Here is a 17,015-nt window from a genome sequence, read left to right on the forward strand (position 1 = left end):
TCAAGCTTTAAATTAATGTGAAAAGGATTTCAACTTGGAAAAACTTCTAGTTTTTACTAGCCAAAAACATAAATACTTGGTAAAACTTGCACTAATAGCAATTGCATGTTGTAGCATCAATTTCTGTTAACACTCAAAAATCGTATAAGAAGATCTTCTCTGTTGCCAATTCTTCCACTACTGCTTCTGTTGCTCCATTTGCCTTCACACCCACCAAGCAATTGGTCTCTTTCAAGGTGCAAAAGGTTCACTCTTCAATGGGAATATTTTAACAATGCCTATTATATTTCACTAGATAATAAATCATGATGCATATCTTACACCCTATTGGATGTACATAATTTGTGCATGACCCTGTGAGCGAAATATATATATATATATATGACACATGCTAAGCTGATTACACTTCTACCTTTTCAAAGGAAACATACTAAATTTCTGTTTGTTCAAGAAGGAGGAATAAACCCAGGTCAATCATTTTGTACACAAATTCATGAACTAAAACCTCTCTAAACATATACTATAAATTAATTAAAAACCAACAAACTATTAAGTTTCTATCTTCCTTCGGTTAACATGGCCATTAAGCATTTGCAAATACAGGCCAAAAAATGGAAGATCAAATACAGCAGCCTCATGATACAAGCAACCTATTCACGCGTGGACATAAAAAATTAAAAAATTGAAAAAACCTGCATTGCAAAGCTCTGAATGCTGGTAACCTTAGGCAATTGCCCAAAACTTCTTCCTGCAAATTAGCACTGGTTCCGTTTTCTTTTGTTCATTTTCCAGTAAATGTGATTGAACCTCCCAAAGAAATTTAGGAGCAATATCTTGTATTCTTGATATAATGGATGCATCATCTCTAATAATCATAAATCCCTGCACATTAATGTTTTCAAAATCTTAGATAATTTCTAAATAGTCAAGTAAAATCCTAAACAATAAATCACATAGCTCAAGAGCTTGGAAGGCAAGTCAATTAATGAGATACAAAACTCGGTCAAGGTTTTACACTTCCGAATCGGCTAAAACTACAGCCACTTTTAAAGTGGGATTCTTCTTGTAAAGTTTAAATCACTAATCACGAAAACAAAAACAAAAAAAGGCATCACCAGTCCTAAAGAACTAAAAGGTTTACTCGCCCAAAGAAAAGGCATACTTAATAATGTTCTCAGTTGTAGGATATCCAAGTTTGAATGCTATGCACAATGATTATTGTCGTCCAGGATGTCAAGTATAAACAATAGAGTGCAGCAAAAAAGACGCGGATGGCAAAAGGATGTTTGGATAAATAAATTGATTGCAGCAAGAAGGGTGTAATAACCATACCAGCAGGAGATTGAAAATCGCATGAATTAATGGATAATATATTTGCTAGATGCTATGCCCATCACATGTAATCGTTTAATCTAGTTAGTTTGACACGTGCATCACCTTAGGCACTTAAGTGATCTCCACATCTTTAAGTCATAACACCAAAAGAAAATAAGTAAAAACTAACATACCAGGAAAAATTACCATCAATATATAAATAAAAGATTAAATTAATCTAACAATTCCTCAACATCATCTGAACTCAGTCTCACAGATCACGAACAATCCATCAATGGATGATCTCTCCAATGAACTAAATATCTCCAATATGTGCCAGGACATGTCTGTATATTCCTGATATCGAGAACATCTAGATCTTTTGTTATTGCCACAAGATGTGCAGATGGGTGAATATTCAAAAGCTTATCATATGCGCATTAAACAGATTCAAACCAATCCTACCTTCAGTTTGTTGGATTTATTCGACTTTCTATGGGTTTGATGGCAACATTGAGCAGCTAACAGATGAAAGTTCGATTAACCAGTTACCAAAGATGTCTAGGGATGTGACTAAGAATGTGTTCAACATGAAGGAGGCTCCATCTTGAAGGAATAATCAGTAGTCAATGTATTTCAAGTGAAATGGTAATAAACCCACAAAGTAGGTAGTTAGATTTCTGAAGAGTAGCTGAAGCAAATTGACCCAACAATTATTATCCGTGCGCAGAAACTTTCTTCTCTTACAAATAATAACACTTGGGACTTCCCTCCAGCCATGATTCATCATTTCCCGGATCTATTGCTTATTGATCCACCAACCCAATCCTCAGACATCGACGTTTGGCTCCCCTCCTCCATAGGGAAATTTTCGCTCTGCCATACAGTGGAATGGCTTGCCCCGCACCACCAACCCAAAGTGTGGCATCACCTGGTCTGGAATTCCTTTTCTATTCCGCGATGCAAATTTACACTATGGCTTGCAGTTCAAGGACGCCTCTCCACCTATGACCGTCGATGTATGCAATCATTCACTGGATCTAGGCTCTGCCGTCTCTGCCAAACGACCGAGGAGTCTCACGACCATTGGTTCTTCACATGCTCCTTCACGAAGCCAATTTGGTCCTTCCTACAATATAAATGTAGATTTTGGGTGGCTCATCTCAACTGGGACAGATTTGTCAATTGGGCATCACAGCGCTGGAGCTCTCGGAATTTGCAGAATTCGATCAACAAAATCGTTCTGTCCACCACTGTTACTCAGATCTGGAATGACGCAACAACCGGGCCTTCAAGAATCAAAGAAGCTCTCAATCAAGGGTTTTGAATCAAACAATGGACATGGTGAAGCAGCGACTGCTTTCCATGCGGATTAAAGACTCAGCGTCGGCTCGGAGAATCATCCTTGACTGGGATCTACCCCAGTCCATCATCAGGCCACCGCCGGAGCCGGATTGAACGTCGGAGGCTCTGCCTCTTACTTGGAACCACCGGATGCACATGTTGACTGAGACAACGTTAGTCTAGGGTTTACTTTAGCCTATATTTGTCTTAGGGCAACTGTTTAATTTGGCTTGGCTTTGGGCCTGCCTTTTCTGCTATAGAATGGGCTCTGTAGGTAGCCTTATCTGTTTTTGTTTGGGCTTTTGCCTTGTATACTTCTTCTATTTCAATACAATACAACTAACTTACTTTCCGAAAAAAACAAAAAAACAATTATTATCCGTATATTCAACTGTTCTCATAGAAACTGAATCTCCTTAGCCCAGGGAAAATGATGGATTTAAAGGGTAACTGTAGCATGACCGTTCATGGATTGTGCTTAACGTAGCAATATTGTTCACAAGTTACTGTAGCACAACACCATTCATATTAAAGTAGGTGATACTTTGTCTTTTTAATTTTCTTTGATAGAATTATGATATATGCCTGAGAATAGACAGCTCTAATGGTTAGCATTCAATACTGCTAGAATTATCAACTATATAAATGAACCTACCTGAAGAAGTTGTAATCAGTTTTTCCAGATTTTATTGAATTGTTCTTCAAGAAAAAGGATCTCAATTGCAGACCAGAACTGTATTTGGCTGTGGTTCTCTCTTTTAGGTCTTTAAAATCTCTTTCTATAACCAAATAAGGTTTTCTGGAAATATGTTTTTTCTCAATTCAACTGAATAAAGCCTTGTCAAGTATAGGGATCTGCTATATGTGTCATGTTTCACTGTTCTGCCTGAAGATTTTCTTCTTTTTGCATCACATTATTTGCACAAAATGGTTGCCCTTCAACTCATCCTCTAGTTCTCGCACTTAGAGCAGGAACTTCTCTCATTACAGCAAGCAATGGCCCCTTATTTAAATGCAGAATAGTTTCAACAGATCAAACAGAGAATAAATTTTGATTTGTCCAAGGTCTACGAGCAATAAAAATGAGTTTTACCAAAATAATTACCTGAGGTCGAATAATACGGTCCATCTCAAGAAGGATATCCTCAAGTAAGCAACTTTCTTCACGCTTTCTATAATGAGAAAAAAGATGATTGGCATGCAACAGATCATATGACCGTGGATATGTTGAGAATGGCTCACACCTATGAGCAGCAGAGCAAATTTCGTATAATATTTGTTAGTTGAAAAGTTATCATACAATACCAATGTTCATTATGTAGATATTAACTTACCAGTCATGAAAAGCACCTACGAGACCCCGATTGTAAACAGCAGACAATGTATTATTCATGCTTACTGGAACTACATTCATCACCCAAACAGGCCATGTATTCAAAGCAACTGCAAATCCACCAAAGAGAGCATTCATGTCCATGACATTTCGTATTTCTCTCTCGTCAACATTCATCAACCTCCAGTAATGGCGAACTTGATCTTGCCAGAAGATGGTATCTGAAATAAATTTCTCTTGATTGATACCTACAGTCAAGTATAACTGCCATATTAGACCAACAACATTGCTTTTCATGCAAAAATAAATAAATAAAAATAAAAATAAAACTAAATTAACATTCTTCATAGATTTATAAGTAATTTTAGTGCAAAAATTCAAATGAAACAGTAATATGATTGCTAATTGTTCATCTCATTTTTCATATGTTGACAACCATTTTGAGGAAGGAAAAAATCTAAACCTTACATGGTTGCTCCAAGAAATCAAGCAAAACGACCTAAACACAAAATCCAAAACAAAATATAACAAGTAGTTTAAAACTTTAAATACACTAACCACATATTTCAGATTCACTAATCTCTCTTGAAACATCAAATTCATATTGATTTCATTGTTTGTTTAATGTTGACACCATTCTTATTTGTTGAATAGTCTAATGATAGTTCTTAAGCCAAACTGACTTAAAAATTTACTAGAAACAGCCAGTTATTAAGGTTTCCAACAATCAAAGTTTCACAAAGGCCAAAATTTATCAGATCAAGCCTGTAAGGATTAAGAGAAAGGTACCAGGCCCAAATACTGCCCAAGAACAAGCATGTTCTAATGTCTAAAAAATGCATATCTATCCTTCTTAAGTGCAACAATAAGTTTATTTATCAGACCATGCATCTCCTATAACAGGAAGAGTGATGTTTGACTAAGATTGATTAAAGAAAATCATCATAGCCAAACCCAATTCTTTCATTTCAGTTGTGGGTAGAAGAGTAAGTGAAGAAACATTGAAGGAGAGTACCAAATGGTTGATAGGAAGTCAGGTTTAATCAATCTTATGGTGCTATGTAATCCTTCCAGATGTTTATGCCTGAGGTTAAAAAATTTATTGTCCTCAACTTCATGCAACTAGAGCTAGCTAATTTCCAGTTTCCAAACAATAGCCAAGAGTTCTTTCTTGGTTGGGAGATTTTTTATTTTTTTCTTTGAGGTGGTAGTTGGGGTGGGGTGTATAGTAGAAAGTGGAAAAAGAAATACAAAAGAGAAATGAGGCTTCCACTCAATTCTTAATGATCCTTCAAAATATATGACATTCAAGGTCAATGTTGCAGGTTTTACCTAATAAACATAACCTGAATTCATAATTTATGATACTGAGTAACATATACACCCGGATATTTTTTTTTCAAAAATATCACATAAATTAGTTCCGCGGATCACTCATCCTCGCTAAATGCAGGGAGAATAATGATTATGCATGCTAACCCAATGTCACTTTCCATCACCATTTTGATCCTAACTTATGAGTTATGACATATTATTTATCAGAACGTTGCAGCTAACTATTGGGAAGCCCCATTACTAGCCTAAATAATGGTTTTTGCTAAATCATATGCCCATTCTTAATTTCAAGATTTAAGTTCTAGAAAACAAATCACCATTATAATATATATAAATGGCTGTCTTATGCAGTTAAAATTCTATGTTCACTGAGCAGCGCACAGAGCAATGCTTCTAAGGCTAATTACTCTTAAGTTGACATGATTTAAAATGATTTGGAAAATGGAAAGAAGTAGAGAAATATTAAAAAAGAGCTTGGACAGACCTATATGATTGAGAGTTTCTGAATATTCTGAGAGACGCTGTGGCCTTGGGGGGAGTTTCCGAGAATCAGATCCTGCATTACTTAGCGTTATACAGTTCCTTAGTAGTGTATTCCATGATGGTTTAGAATCATCCACAGAATCACATATATTTACAAGCTTTTGCTCTGCATTTTGCTGGATGCATGGCCGATTTTCTTGCTTAATCCAGATCGCTGTCTGAACTTTCCGAGCAATAAGTTTCCAGCACATTCCAGAAGTAATATTTGTCAACTTATCCCATATCATCGGAAAATCTTTATCTTTTCTATAAGCAGGTGGAGCTGAATAGACAAAATATCCATTATACCGGAGGAGGCGATTCACCTCTTTTAGTAGAATACCATCTGCACAATATCCGAATGGATCCGACGACAGAGTAAGAGGACAATTGGTTTACGACATAAACTATACGAACACAGTTTTTCCGAATACACAGTAAACGAAAACTTGTAAACAAACTTGCAGTGACAATAACCTGAGAATAAGTACCTTCAACTACTTGGTAAATATAAAAGTGAGTGACTCTGTGATATAAGGCATTTCTTCTTAAAATTGATCAAATATGTCATCTTCGATTCAAACTAGTGATTCATACATATTGTTTCATGAGGAGCACTGATCATACACATCCATATCAACTACTTAAAGACGCTCTCTTTTTCTTCTCTTGATTTTTTGTTTCTTTTCTTGGTACAGCGCTATTATACAGGCTTTCAATCAGTTTTAAGTCATAAATCATAATGGGGAGAGGACTTGGTAATGATGTGACGACATTAATGGCAACAAGCAAAGTACATCACACGCTTCTTCAGACAAGAACTTCCAATCCTAATGAGTGAAATATAATGTGTGGTCATACAGTACTGTGGAGAAATGAAGAAAAAATTATATATTAATGGCAGGTAAAGTTATCATAACTAGACTATGAAACCTGATAAAAGTAATAGCGACAAGAAATCTTGGCTTTACATTTCCGTAACTGGTGGTATACTATTCAGCCTCAAAAATGGCATGTGTTAACCGTATTAACTTATGTGTAGGGTATCCGACGTACCACATAATAGACCAATCTTCCTTAACCATAACCATCGAGAGATAGCCTGATAGACTGAGCTCTTATACAACTGAAAACCCAATCAACCATATGAAACTTAATAGAGAAGTCAAGGTCTTATAAACGCAAGAAATACCAATATCTACAGAAGTCCATGGTAAAAACAAATTTGATACTTGAATCTGCATTGCAATGTATGTAATTTACAACTGGTTTTCACAGATGTCCCATACTACATCATAGTAATCACTAAGTTTTCTAATCACCGCATCAATTATCACTTCATCATTTAAATGCATGAAGTGGTCCAGCAAGATAATTGAAAAGCTATATTTATCTAAAATGAAACATATTAACTACATATATATATATATATATAACAAATTCCTCTTATAGGACATCAATGCCTTACCATTCTCGTGCCAATCAACACGACACCTTGAGCAGTGAACCATATCAAATGAGCTACTGGGATATGGCAGCTGTTTTGTGGCTAAAGCAGAAATCATAGCACCAATTCCTCGCTCCAAAGCAAATTGAATTTGGTTTTCATGACCATCTTTGGGAGCAAACGACATTGTTTGTATATCTAAGGGAAGTAGATAAGCTGAAAAGCTGGCAACCCCACAACCAACATCCAAAACTTGAAATACCCCAGCAGAACGTAAATTGCCTGTTTCATTTGTCGTCATATTCCCTAACCTGCAATATCATTTTAAAAAGGTGATTTAATTATGTAAACCCCAGCATCAACCTTAACAAAAACCTTAAATAACAGTTTGAACTTTGAGTATAAATAAATAATAGAGAAAAGCATTGCTAAACTTAGATGATGGAACCAAGATAGCAAATTAGTAAACGACTTAACTAATTGTTCTCATAAACCTAAAGTGGGAAGCTGGAAAATGCTGTGTATGTCATCAATTTGTCTGATATAAAGAATAAAATATTGTTGTATGAAACAGTTCTGCTGATGAACTTAGATAACTTGTTTGTGAAAAATAACAAAACAAAATGGTGCAAAATAATAAAATAAGAAAGAGATAGCATCACATCGTGTTGATAGAATCACCGTCTGATACACTATCATATTATAAACTGACATGAAAGATCCAGCGAAAACCACTGAAAACCACTGGTGTATCTATCCTTTCGGACTTGGCAGGATTTTGAATGCTAGTACAACATTGAGGGAAAAGGATAAGACTTACAAACTATAAAACTAGGCCAAAAAACACAAAAGGAGCTTATACATGCTGTGCAGCAAGTGTGGCCTAACAAACCTACATACAACTGAAATAGACCATACACGTTAGCTAGAATAGGTTTTAGTCTACATAGAACTCAAACAATTGAACCCGTTATACAGGGTCAAGATACATGATCTAAAGAGAGGAAATAAGGTTTTAGAAACCATAGAAATTTAGATGGGAACATGGCTCGCAACTGACTGAAAGCATTAATGGGCAAAAACAAAATTTTCGCCACCAGCTCCCGGACCCTGGCCCCAACCATGCACCCACCCACCCAAACACACACACATGAAATCTATTCATTTTTTTCAGCATCTTGTTTCCTGAATTTCTTGTATAAGTAAATTTCTATTATAAACAAAAGTACAAGAGAAGCACAATTCATGGGCACGCAAAGTATACATGAGTCACCAAACTACAATAGAAATCTTCACATCCATCCTATAGAATTCAAATCTCCTCAAAGATTTAAGAAAATAGTGTAAAGAATCTAAGAACTATATACTTCCCATGAGAATTGTAAAAATCCAAAAGTAAAAAACCAATCATAGCTTTTTTAATTCAATGAATAAACATCTCCACTTCCCGAAAGGTAGTTCCTCTTGGACACTTTACATGATTTACAAGGTCTCTACTAGCCAAGCACAGCGGATTCCTTTAGCTGGCACAACCTCTTGCCCATCATCAAAGACGATCCTCCATCATCCATGGAATAAATGGAAAACAAGATGATTACTCTCACCATCGTCGATGATCTTGCACAAGCAACTTCCTTTTTGAGCCACCCCCCTTCCCCCCAAAAAAAAATAAATAAAAAGAAAAATACAAAATGAACTAAATAAAGCAACTTATCATTAAGGATTTTATCTCAAAGTGTCCTAACTCTCCTCACATATACAAAAGCTAATAGGAGCAAGAGGGGATTTTTATTAGAGGGAAGGATGCGATCTGGCTCATGGGGTTCACATTTACGATTGTATATAAACTAAAGATTCAACTAAATTATGGAGTAAGGCAACACAAGAGCAGAAAAAGGACAAACAATAGGCGATTTCAAAGATTGAAAGGAATCTGTATTTTGCCTTACGTTGAATGGTTTACAATGCTTTAGTTAAATAGGAAATACAAGGGGCTAAAAAAAGGAAACTACAAGCTGACTACAGGCTGTAACAGCAAACTATAGGCTGTAATTACAAGCTGTATACTAACAGAAGCTACAGGCTGTACACTAATAGAAGCTACAGGTTGTACACTAAAATATCCCCTAAAATCTGGTCATTGACTATCTATATTTACACGCCTATCATATCCCCTAAAATCTGGTCTTATTAAAACCGAATATCTCTTTTTCAACACTCCCCCTCAAGCTAGCTTGTAGATGTCTTTCATAGCTAGCTTGCTTCTTAAAACTTCAAACTGTCTCTTGTGTAGTCCTTTGGTAAGGATGTCTGTAGCTTGTTCAGTAGTAGAGACATAAGGAATGCAAATCATACCACAATCAAGCTTTTCCTTGATAAAGTGTTTGTCAACTTCCACATGTTTGGTTCTGTTGTGGAGAACTGGATTATAAGCAATTGAAATGGCAGCTTTGTTGTCACAGTAGACTCTCATTGGAGGAGAAACAGTAACCTTCAAATCTTCAAGGAGTCTTTTTAACCATATAGCTTCGCAAATCCCATGGGCGAGTGCTCTGAACTCGGCTTCTGCACTACTCCTCGCTACTACATTTTGTTTCTTGCTTCGCCACGTAACTAAGTTTCCTCCAACGAAGGTGCAATATCCTGAGGTAGATCATCTATCAACTATACTGCCTGCCCACCAATCTTTGATATCTTTCACGATCAACCATATTCTCGGGTTCGGCAGCTTCTAACTTCAGGTTGACTTCAATTGGAGTGTCAGCAGCTTTACACCCGAGTAGTCCTGTCTCATTAAGCAAATCAAGTACATATTTTCGTTAATTCACGAAAATTCCTTCTCTTGACCTGGCAAATTCCATTCCAAGGAAGTATTTTAATGCTTCCAGATCTTTGACTTCAAAATCTTTAGCAAGTTTCTTATTCAGTCTGGTCAACTCTTCAATGTCATCACCTGTCAAAATTATATCATCCACATACACAATTAAAACGGCAATTTTCCCTTCCTCACTGTGTTTGTAGAACATGGTATGGTCTGCCTGACTCTGGTGATACCCATGATTCTTCACAGCCTTTCCAAAGCGTTCAAACCACGCTCTTGGAGACTGTTTCAAACCGTACAGGGATTTTTTGAGTTTACAGACTTTGCTCTGATTGTGTTTTCCTTTGAACCCAGGTGGCAAGCTCATAAACACTTCTTCTTCCAAGTCTCCATTTAAAAAGGCATTTTTTATGTCCAATTGATGTAATGGCCAGTTAGAATTGACTGCCAACGACAATAAGACTCGGATAGAATTTATTTTTGCTATAGGAGCAAACGTCTCTTGGTAATCAATGCCGTACATTTGCGTAAAACCTTTCGCCACAAGTCTTGCCTTGTACCTTTCCACACTACCATCAGCTTTACACTTAATAGTGAAAACCCATTCACACCCAACAGTTTTATTTCCTTTGGGCAAGTCAACTATCTCCCACGTTCCACTCCTTTTAAAAGCATTCATCTCCTCTAACACTGCTGATTTCCAATTCGGATCATCTAATGCTTCCTGAATGTTTCTTGGAACAAACAAGTGAGAAATATTTGAAGTAAAGGCCCTATGTTTATGGGAAAGTTTATCATAAGACAAGTATTTGGCAATGGGATGCTGGGTACAGGTTCGGATTCATTTTCTAACAGCTATAGGGCTATCAAGGTCTACAGGAACTTGGCTAGGTGACTCTGTACGATCAGAAATAGTAGGGACAACTGTAGACAAGTTAGGATTTAGAGTACCTTGAGTGTTCAGGGAGTCATTGCTCAGGACCTCTGATTGGCCTTGCTCAGGTACAATAGTAGGCTCTCTACTCTTTTGATGAGTCTTTTTCCTGTTATAAACTAGAAGCTCAGGATTCGGTTTTTTTGAAACCGTTGGTAGGATTTCTCCCCCTGTTGGAAATACAGTAAGGCTCGGCAGATTATGACTAAGAGGCTCCGGGTTTCCTAATTCTAGAACATCATTTCCCTGTTTAAAAAGATCAGTGTTTGGAGTAATAGAGTGTGAGACAATAGTTTTAGGTAAGGGAATATTAGTAGAAATCTCCCAAAAAATTTCTTCACTCTCTTTCTCCCCCTGAATAAAAGTTTTCTGAAAATAAGGATGATTTTCTAGAAAAAAGACATCCATACTGATAAACATTTTTTTTTTTTCGGATTGAAGCATTTGTACCCCTTTTTATTCGGGGCATACCCAACAAATACACATTTTTCAGCCCGAGGATCCAATTTAGACCGAAGTCTACTAGGTAAATGGACAAAGACAGTGCACCCAAATACTTTCAAAGGCAGGTTGGAATAAATCCGAGTTTCAAGAAAAAAAACTTTAAGGCTTTCAAGGGGTGTAAAATAGTTAAGAACACGAGTAGGCATCCTGTTAATCAAATATGTTGCTGTTAAAACAGCTTCACCCCACAAATACTTAGGAACATTCATTGAAAATATGATGGCACGAGAAACTTCAAGTAAATGTTTATTCTTTCTTTCAGCAATTCCGTTTTGTTGGGGCGTGTCAACACAAGTGGATTGGTGAAAATTTCCTTTGTCTGTTAAAAAACTTCCTAAAACTTTATTAAAATATTCGGTGCCATTATCAGTATGAAGAATGCCAATTTTTGTTTGAAATTGATTTTCAATCATCATATAAAAATCCTTGAATAATTTTTCAACCTCAGATTTTTCATTCATTAAATACACCCAACACAAACGTGTATGATCATCAATAAAAGTCACAAACCATTTTTTTTCAGAAAGAGTTGTGATCCTAGAAGGGCCCCAAACATCGCTATGGATTAAATAAAATGGTTTTGATGTTTGGTAAGGTTTGGGAGAATACGTAGTACGATGACTCTTTGATAAAAAACAATTCTCACAATAAAAAGATGAACAATCCAATCCTTTAAACAAAGAAGGAAATAATTTTTTAAGATAAGGGAAACTAGGATGCCCTAGTCTAAAATGCCATAGCATTATTTGTTCTCTAACAGGGATAGAACGAAAACTACTCAAACCTTGAGCTTTTTATACTTGAAATATCATCTTCAAAATAGTAGAGACCATCTATCATCTTAGCACTGCTAATCGTCTTCCCCAAGCTCTGGTCCTGAAATTCACAATAGGATTCAAAAAAGATAACACGACAATTAGAGTCTTTAGACAATTTACTAACTGATAAAAGGTTACAAGCAAACTTAGGGACATGAAGGACGGACTTAAGATTAATAATTTTTTAAAGTTTTACCAAACCTTTGCCTGCAATAGGAGAAGAAGAACCATCGGCTATTCTGATTTTTTCAGAGCCAGAACAGGGTGAATAAGTTTGAAATAAATGAGAAAAACTTGTCATATGGTCAGAAGCCCCTGAATCAATGATTCATGGGGTAACACTGGAATTTGAACGACAAGATAAGGCCTTCGGGTTGTTACCTGTTTGAGCAAGAGAAGCATTAGGAGTACCAAATGAGGAATTGAATTTCAGCAATTTTAGAAGATGATCCATCTGTTCTTTGTTGAAGGGAAGTGCCTCGGCTTCATGAGCTGATGGGGCTCGGTTGAATCTACCTTCCTGGTTGAATCTGCTTTCCTGCTTACTCTTCCAATTTGCTGGTTTACCATGAATTTTCCAGCAGGTTTCACGGGTATGGTAAGGCTTGTTGCAGTGGTTACACCAAAAACGGGGCTTTTCATTATGTTTCCTGCCAATATTCGCTTCGGATGCGACCAAGGTAGAGGTCTCAACAGCACCATTTGATAACTTTTTTCCAAGCATGACCAGCCTGCGACTTTCCTCTCTTCGAACCTCGGAGAAGACTTCACCGATTAAAGGCAAGGGTTGTTGTCCAATTATTCTGCCTCTCACTTTATCAAACTCGACATTGAGTCCAATGAGAAACTTGAAGATGCGGTTGTCTTCCACCTTCTTTTTGTAATGGTTGCAATCTTCAGGCGATTTCCACTCATAATCGCTGAACAAATCAAGGTCCTGCCACAAACGTTTCAGAGAGTTGAAATATTTTGTAACACTATTATCTCCTTGACAAATCTCTCCGAGTTTCAACGTTAGCTCATAGACTTGAGACTGATTTCCCAGGTCTGAATACATCTAGTTGACATTGTCCCAGAGTTCTTTTGTTGGGAGGTAACACATATAATTAGAACTGATGTCCTCCTCCATTGAATTCACCAACCAGGTCATCACCATCGAATTCTCTGCATCCCAGGTCGAGTAGGATGGATCTTCAGGTTTTGGTTCCTTCTTTTCTCCTGTTAGGTAGCCGATTTTGCCTCTGCCTCGGATATACATCCACACGGACTGGAACCAGCAAAGGAAGTTTTCACCATTTAGCCGAATTGTGGTAATCTGGACCGAGTGTGTCTGAGAGTTTTGAACTTGGGACTCAAAGGTCTTGGTCTTGGACTCAGGTATGTCATCAGACATGGTGATTAGGGTTGTTTGGAAGAGAGAAAAAAAAAAGAGACGGCTAGGGGTTTTTTTTTTCAGAAGAATCGGTAAGATACCAAATAGGCGATTTCAAGATTGAAAGGAATCTGTATTTTGCCTTACTTTGAATGGTTTACAATGCTTTAGTTAAATAGGAAATACAAGGGGCTAAAAAAAGGAAACTACAAGCTGACTACAGGCTGTAACAGCAAACTATAGGTTGTAATTACAAGCTGTATACTAACAGAAGCTACAAGCTGTACACTAATAGAAGCTACAGGTTGTACACTAAAATATCCCCTAAAATCTGGTCTTATTAAAACCGAATATCTCTTTTTCAACACAAACTCTATAGATCAAATAGTTATCTAAATATTGTCCACAACATCATTCAAGAAGGGCATAGTAGCCCATTAGTCACATGTATTTGTATCTTCTTCCTTTTCATGTAAGCAAACATTTTTTTTGCTTCTATCATCCTGATAGCCCCAATATCTTCACTAAGGTAATTAATTATAGAAATTAATACAAGAGAAGTTTGTCTTCAAAGAAGATCAAATATATCATGCCAATATTTTATTAAAATTAACAAAATATTATTCCTTCCTTAGATAGTAAAATCGTCATCAAATGCTTTTCCTATCAAATGTGATGGAACCATTATGTGGTAAGTAGGGGGAAAAAATTAAAATTAGAAACATTTTGACCAAAGGTACCTCTGAATGTACTCAGGAGCCCCATGCTTGAAATGAGTACCACCACCTGGAAACCACCACAACTGATTCTTCTCATGCACCCAATTTTGTCCTCCTTTTACCTCAGCAAGACGTGTATGATTCACATTGCTTCGCCACACATAGTCCCTACTAGTTGGCCATCGTATTGGAATCTTATAGTCATCTGGTGGAGGCACTAAGCAAAATAAGCGCCTCTCAAGTGGAGGGCAATGTCTATCCAGTTCTTCTCTCTTGGAAATATCTAACTTTGGCATCAACTCTTTCATGTAAGAAACATCATGGCAGGGAATATACTCATTGAATGTCAAAGGGCATATATTCATCCCAACTTCTGGGATTGTAAGAGGTAATTTCCTATAAGAGATGGCAACTTTGTTTGTAAATTTTGGAATACCTGCAAGTAGGAAAAAACTATTTAAATCGGAAAAGTCAATGCATCCAAACCTCCAATAATACCTAAAAGCACAATCTTATAAGTCTTAACTATGAACAATGACATGCTGTGGCTAGTCTAAAGACAAAAACGAAGGGATCCCTCAAAAGAGTCAAAAACATAGCCTCGGACATTTAAATCACCCTAAACTTGCAGTTGCCAGAGATGCACTACACAAAAACTGAACTAAAATAATGAGATGAGAAAAAGAGCACATATACCCCTAATCAACAGTGCCCATGAAGAGATATTTCAGAAGGCTGGAAGCGCTTCTTGTGGAGCATGGAGATTCTTTTAGGAGTAATCAAGCTGGGATCTTAGAGTTTCTGTCATTGGCATAAATACTCCACAAGAAGATCCTTCTAAACACTGTTTCCATCTAGATTCAGAAAACTATATTGAGGAATCACTCGGCTCAATTAATTCTTACATGTTATTGGATACATATTACTTTCTAATGATGCAAAATTCCTTGTTTGTCCAGGGAAAAATATCAGAATGGATTAAAAAAAAATGTCTGTGTGGCATACCTTCCAGGGAAAAAAAAAATATAGTTTTGACATTCATGAATAACTCATTCAAATGACAACTTTGGCTTTAAATGTGGGTCGAGTTTGGATTCTTTGACCATGAAATCAAGAAGTCCCTAAAAATGCATTTTTGTCCATGATTCACTAAACAAACAATTAATGAACATCACTCCCCTAACTGGTGACAAAATTAGATTAGCCAGACTGCTTTCTTGAAATTTTACAGTAAAAAAAAAAATATTGCAAACCTAAGAGTCCATTTAAGTTAATTTCTTGCTCAAGATATCCAACCACTATGTTTTATGAAGTAGACCATCAAAATATAAAGATATACATTTAAATATAGACACGCATATATATACACACAGAGAGACATCAAGAATTACCGTATGACATGTAAACTAAAAGTTTCTTGGCAGTGTGAGTTGATACACATATAATTAATGGGGCCATTTTCTAAAGAGAGAAAGAAGATACCAGGGGATGAAGATGAGAGTGATGAAGAATTGGAGGGAAGTTGTGGTGCATAAATGGAGGAATTGCGGCCGAAGAACGTGCCCGTGTAGAAAGACGCCGTCATTACCAATAGAGACACTAAAATGAGTTGTCCAGACTTCGAATCGAAGGCTGATGATGACCACAGGAAACCACCCATTTCCCTCGCCCCCTACCTCCTCCTATTTCTAGAGAGAGAAAATATATATTATTCTAGAGAGATAAAAGAGAGGTGGGTAAGGGCTGCTTCTCTTCGCGTTTTGCTGTCCCTCTCGAGAGATCAGAAGATATTGTAATGAGAGAGATCTCGTTGATGAGAGAAAAAAACGCATGAAAGAAAGGAAGTGAAGAAGAACACTTGGGCGTTTCTTTCTTGGAGTCGTCACCGTTCTCAATTTATAATGTCGGTGTTGCACATTTAACCCGAGACGAGATCCATCCGGGAATTGATTAAAATACAATAAATAAATAAAAATAAATCCAATTCGAAAACAACTGAGAATTTCTTTTTAATTAATTCTGCATTGCAGGTCAGTGGTATAGGAAAAAAATGTTCTAACTTAACCATGTGTAATGTGCATGTCAAACCCATTTTGTACTAAAATGGAATTTATATATTTTTTTCCATTTTTGCTATGAATTAGTCAAAAATCTTCTATTTTTTAAAATATGAAAATTTACTTTTTTTGGAAATTTTTAAAAAAACATCATTACTCTTTTTCATCACTATACTTGTTCCAAATTGCATCATTCTCTTTTTTATCACTATAATTGTTCCCAAATTGCATCATTTTTGTGACACTGAGTATAAGTAACAAACTAACAACTTCTTTACTTGAACAAAAATGTCCTTATATGATATTGATTGGAACTTTTAAACCTTTTTTAAAAATATAAAAATAATTTTTTTACGAATTAAACTTATTATTCTTTTTCAAACTTAAAAAAAAAAAAAAACATAACAACAACAACAACAACAACAACAACATGAATTATGTTTGAATTTATAAATAACCCTCGTTAAGTATATTTTGTACTTAATACTCCCAAAC

The 17,015-nt window shown here is 36.3% G+C and overlaps 1 protein-coding gene across 1 annotated transcript; it reads right to left on the reverse strand.

Moving 5' to 3' along the window:
* Positions 1-413: 413 nt before the first annotated feature.
* On the reverse strand, positions 414-16,349 carry LOC132291068 (probable methyltransferase PMT6). The gene is made up of 7 exons (XM_059790214.1): positions 15,946-16,349; positions 14,485-14,899; positions 7,317-7,606; positions 5,811-6,194; positions 3,993-4,239; positions 3,764-3,902; positions 414-882 (listed from the first exon to the last, which is right to left on the reverse strand). The coding sequence occupies exons 1-7, from the start codon at positions 16,121-16,123 to the stop codon at positions 724-726; spliced, it is 1,812 nt and encodes a 603-aa protein (XP_059646197.1). The 5' UTR covers positions 16,124-16,349; the 3' UTR covers positions 414-723.
* Between the last annotated feature and the right edge of the window lie 666 nt (positions 16,350-17,015).

Source organism: Cornus florida, unplaced genomic scaffold (assembly GCF_030987335.1).
Source record: "Cornus florida cultivar Cherokee Brave unplaced genomic scaffold, ASM3098733v1 CherokeeBrave_3.0.0_Hap2_Chr02, whole genome shotgun sequence".
In the NCBI taxonomy this organism is placed as follows: domain Eukaryota; kingdom Viridiplantae; phylum Streptophyta; class Magnoliopsida; order Cornales; family Cornaceae; genus Cornus; species Cornus florida.

What these genes read in the sequence shown, in the direction of transcription:
- LOC132291068 (XM_059790214.1), bottom strand. Translation starts at nt 16,123, where the DNA reads ATGGGTGGTTTCCTGTGGTCATCATCAGCCTTCGATTCGAAGTCTGGA. An exon ending in GCTCCTGAGTACATTCAGAG is followed by an intron (nt 7,607 to 14,484) that starts GTACCTTTGGTC and finishes ATGATATTGCAG; the next exon opens with GTTAGGGAATATGACGACAA. An exon ending in ACCGTATTATTCGACCTCAG is followed by an intron (nt 883 to 3,763) that starts GTAATTATTTTG and finishes ATTAATGTGCAG; the next exon opens with GGATTTATGATTATTAGAGA.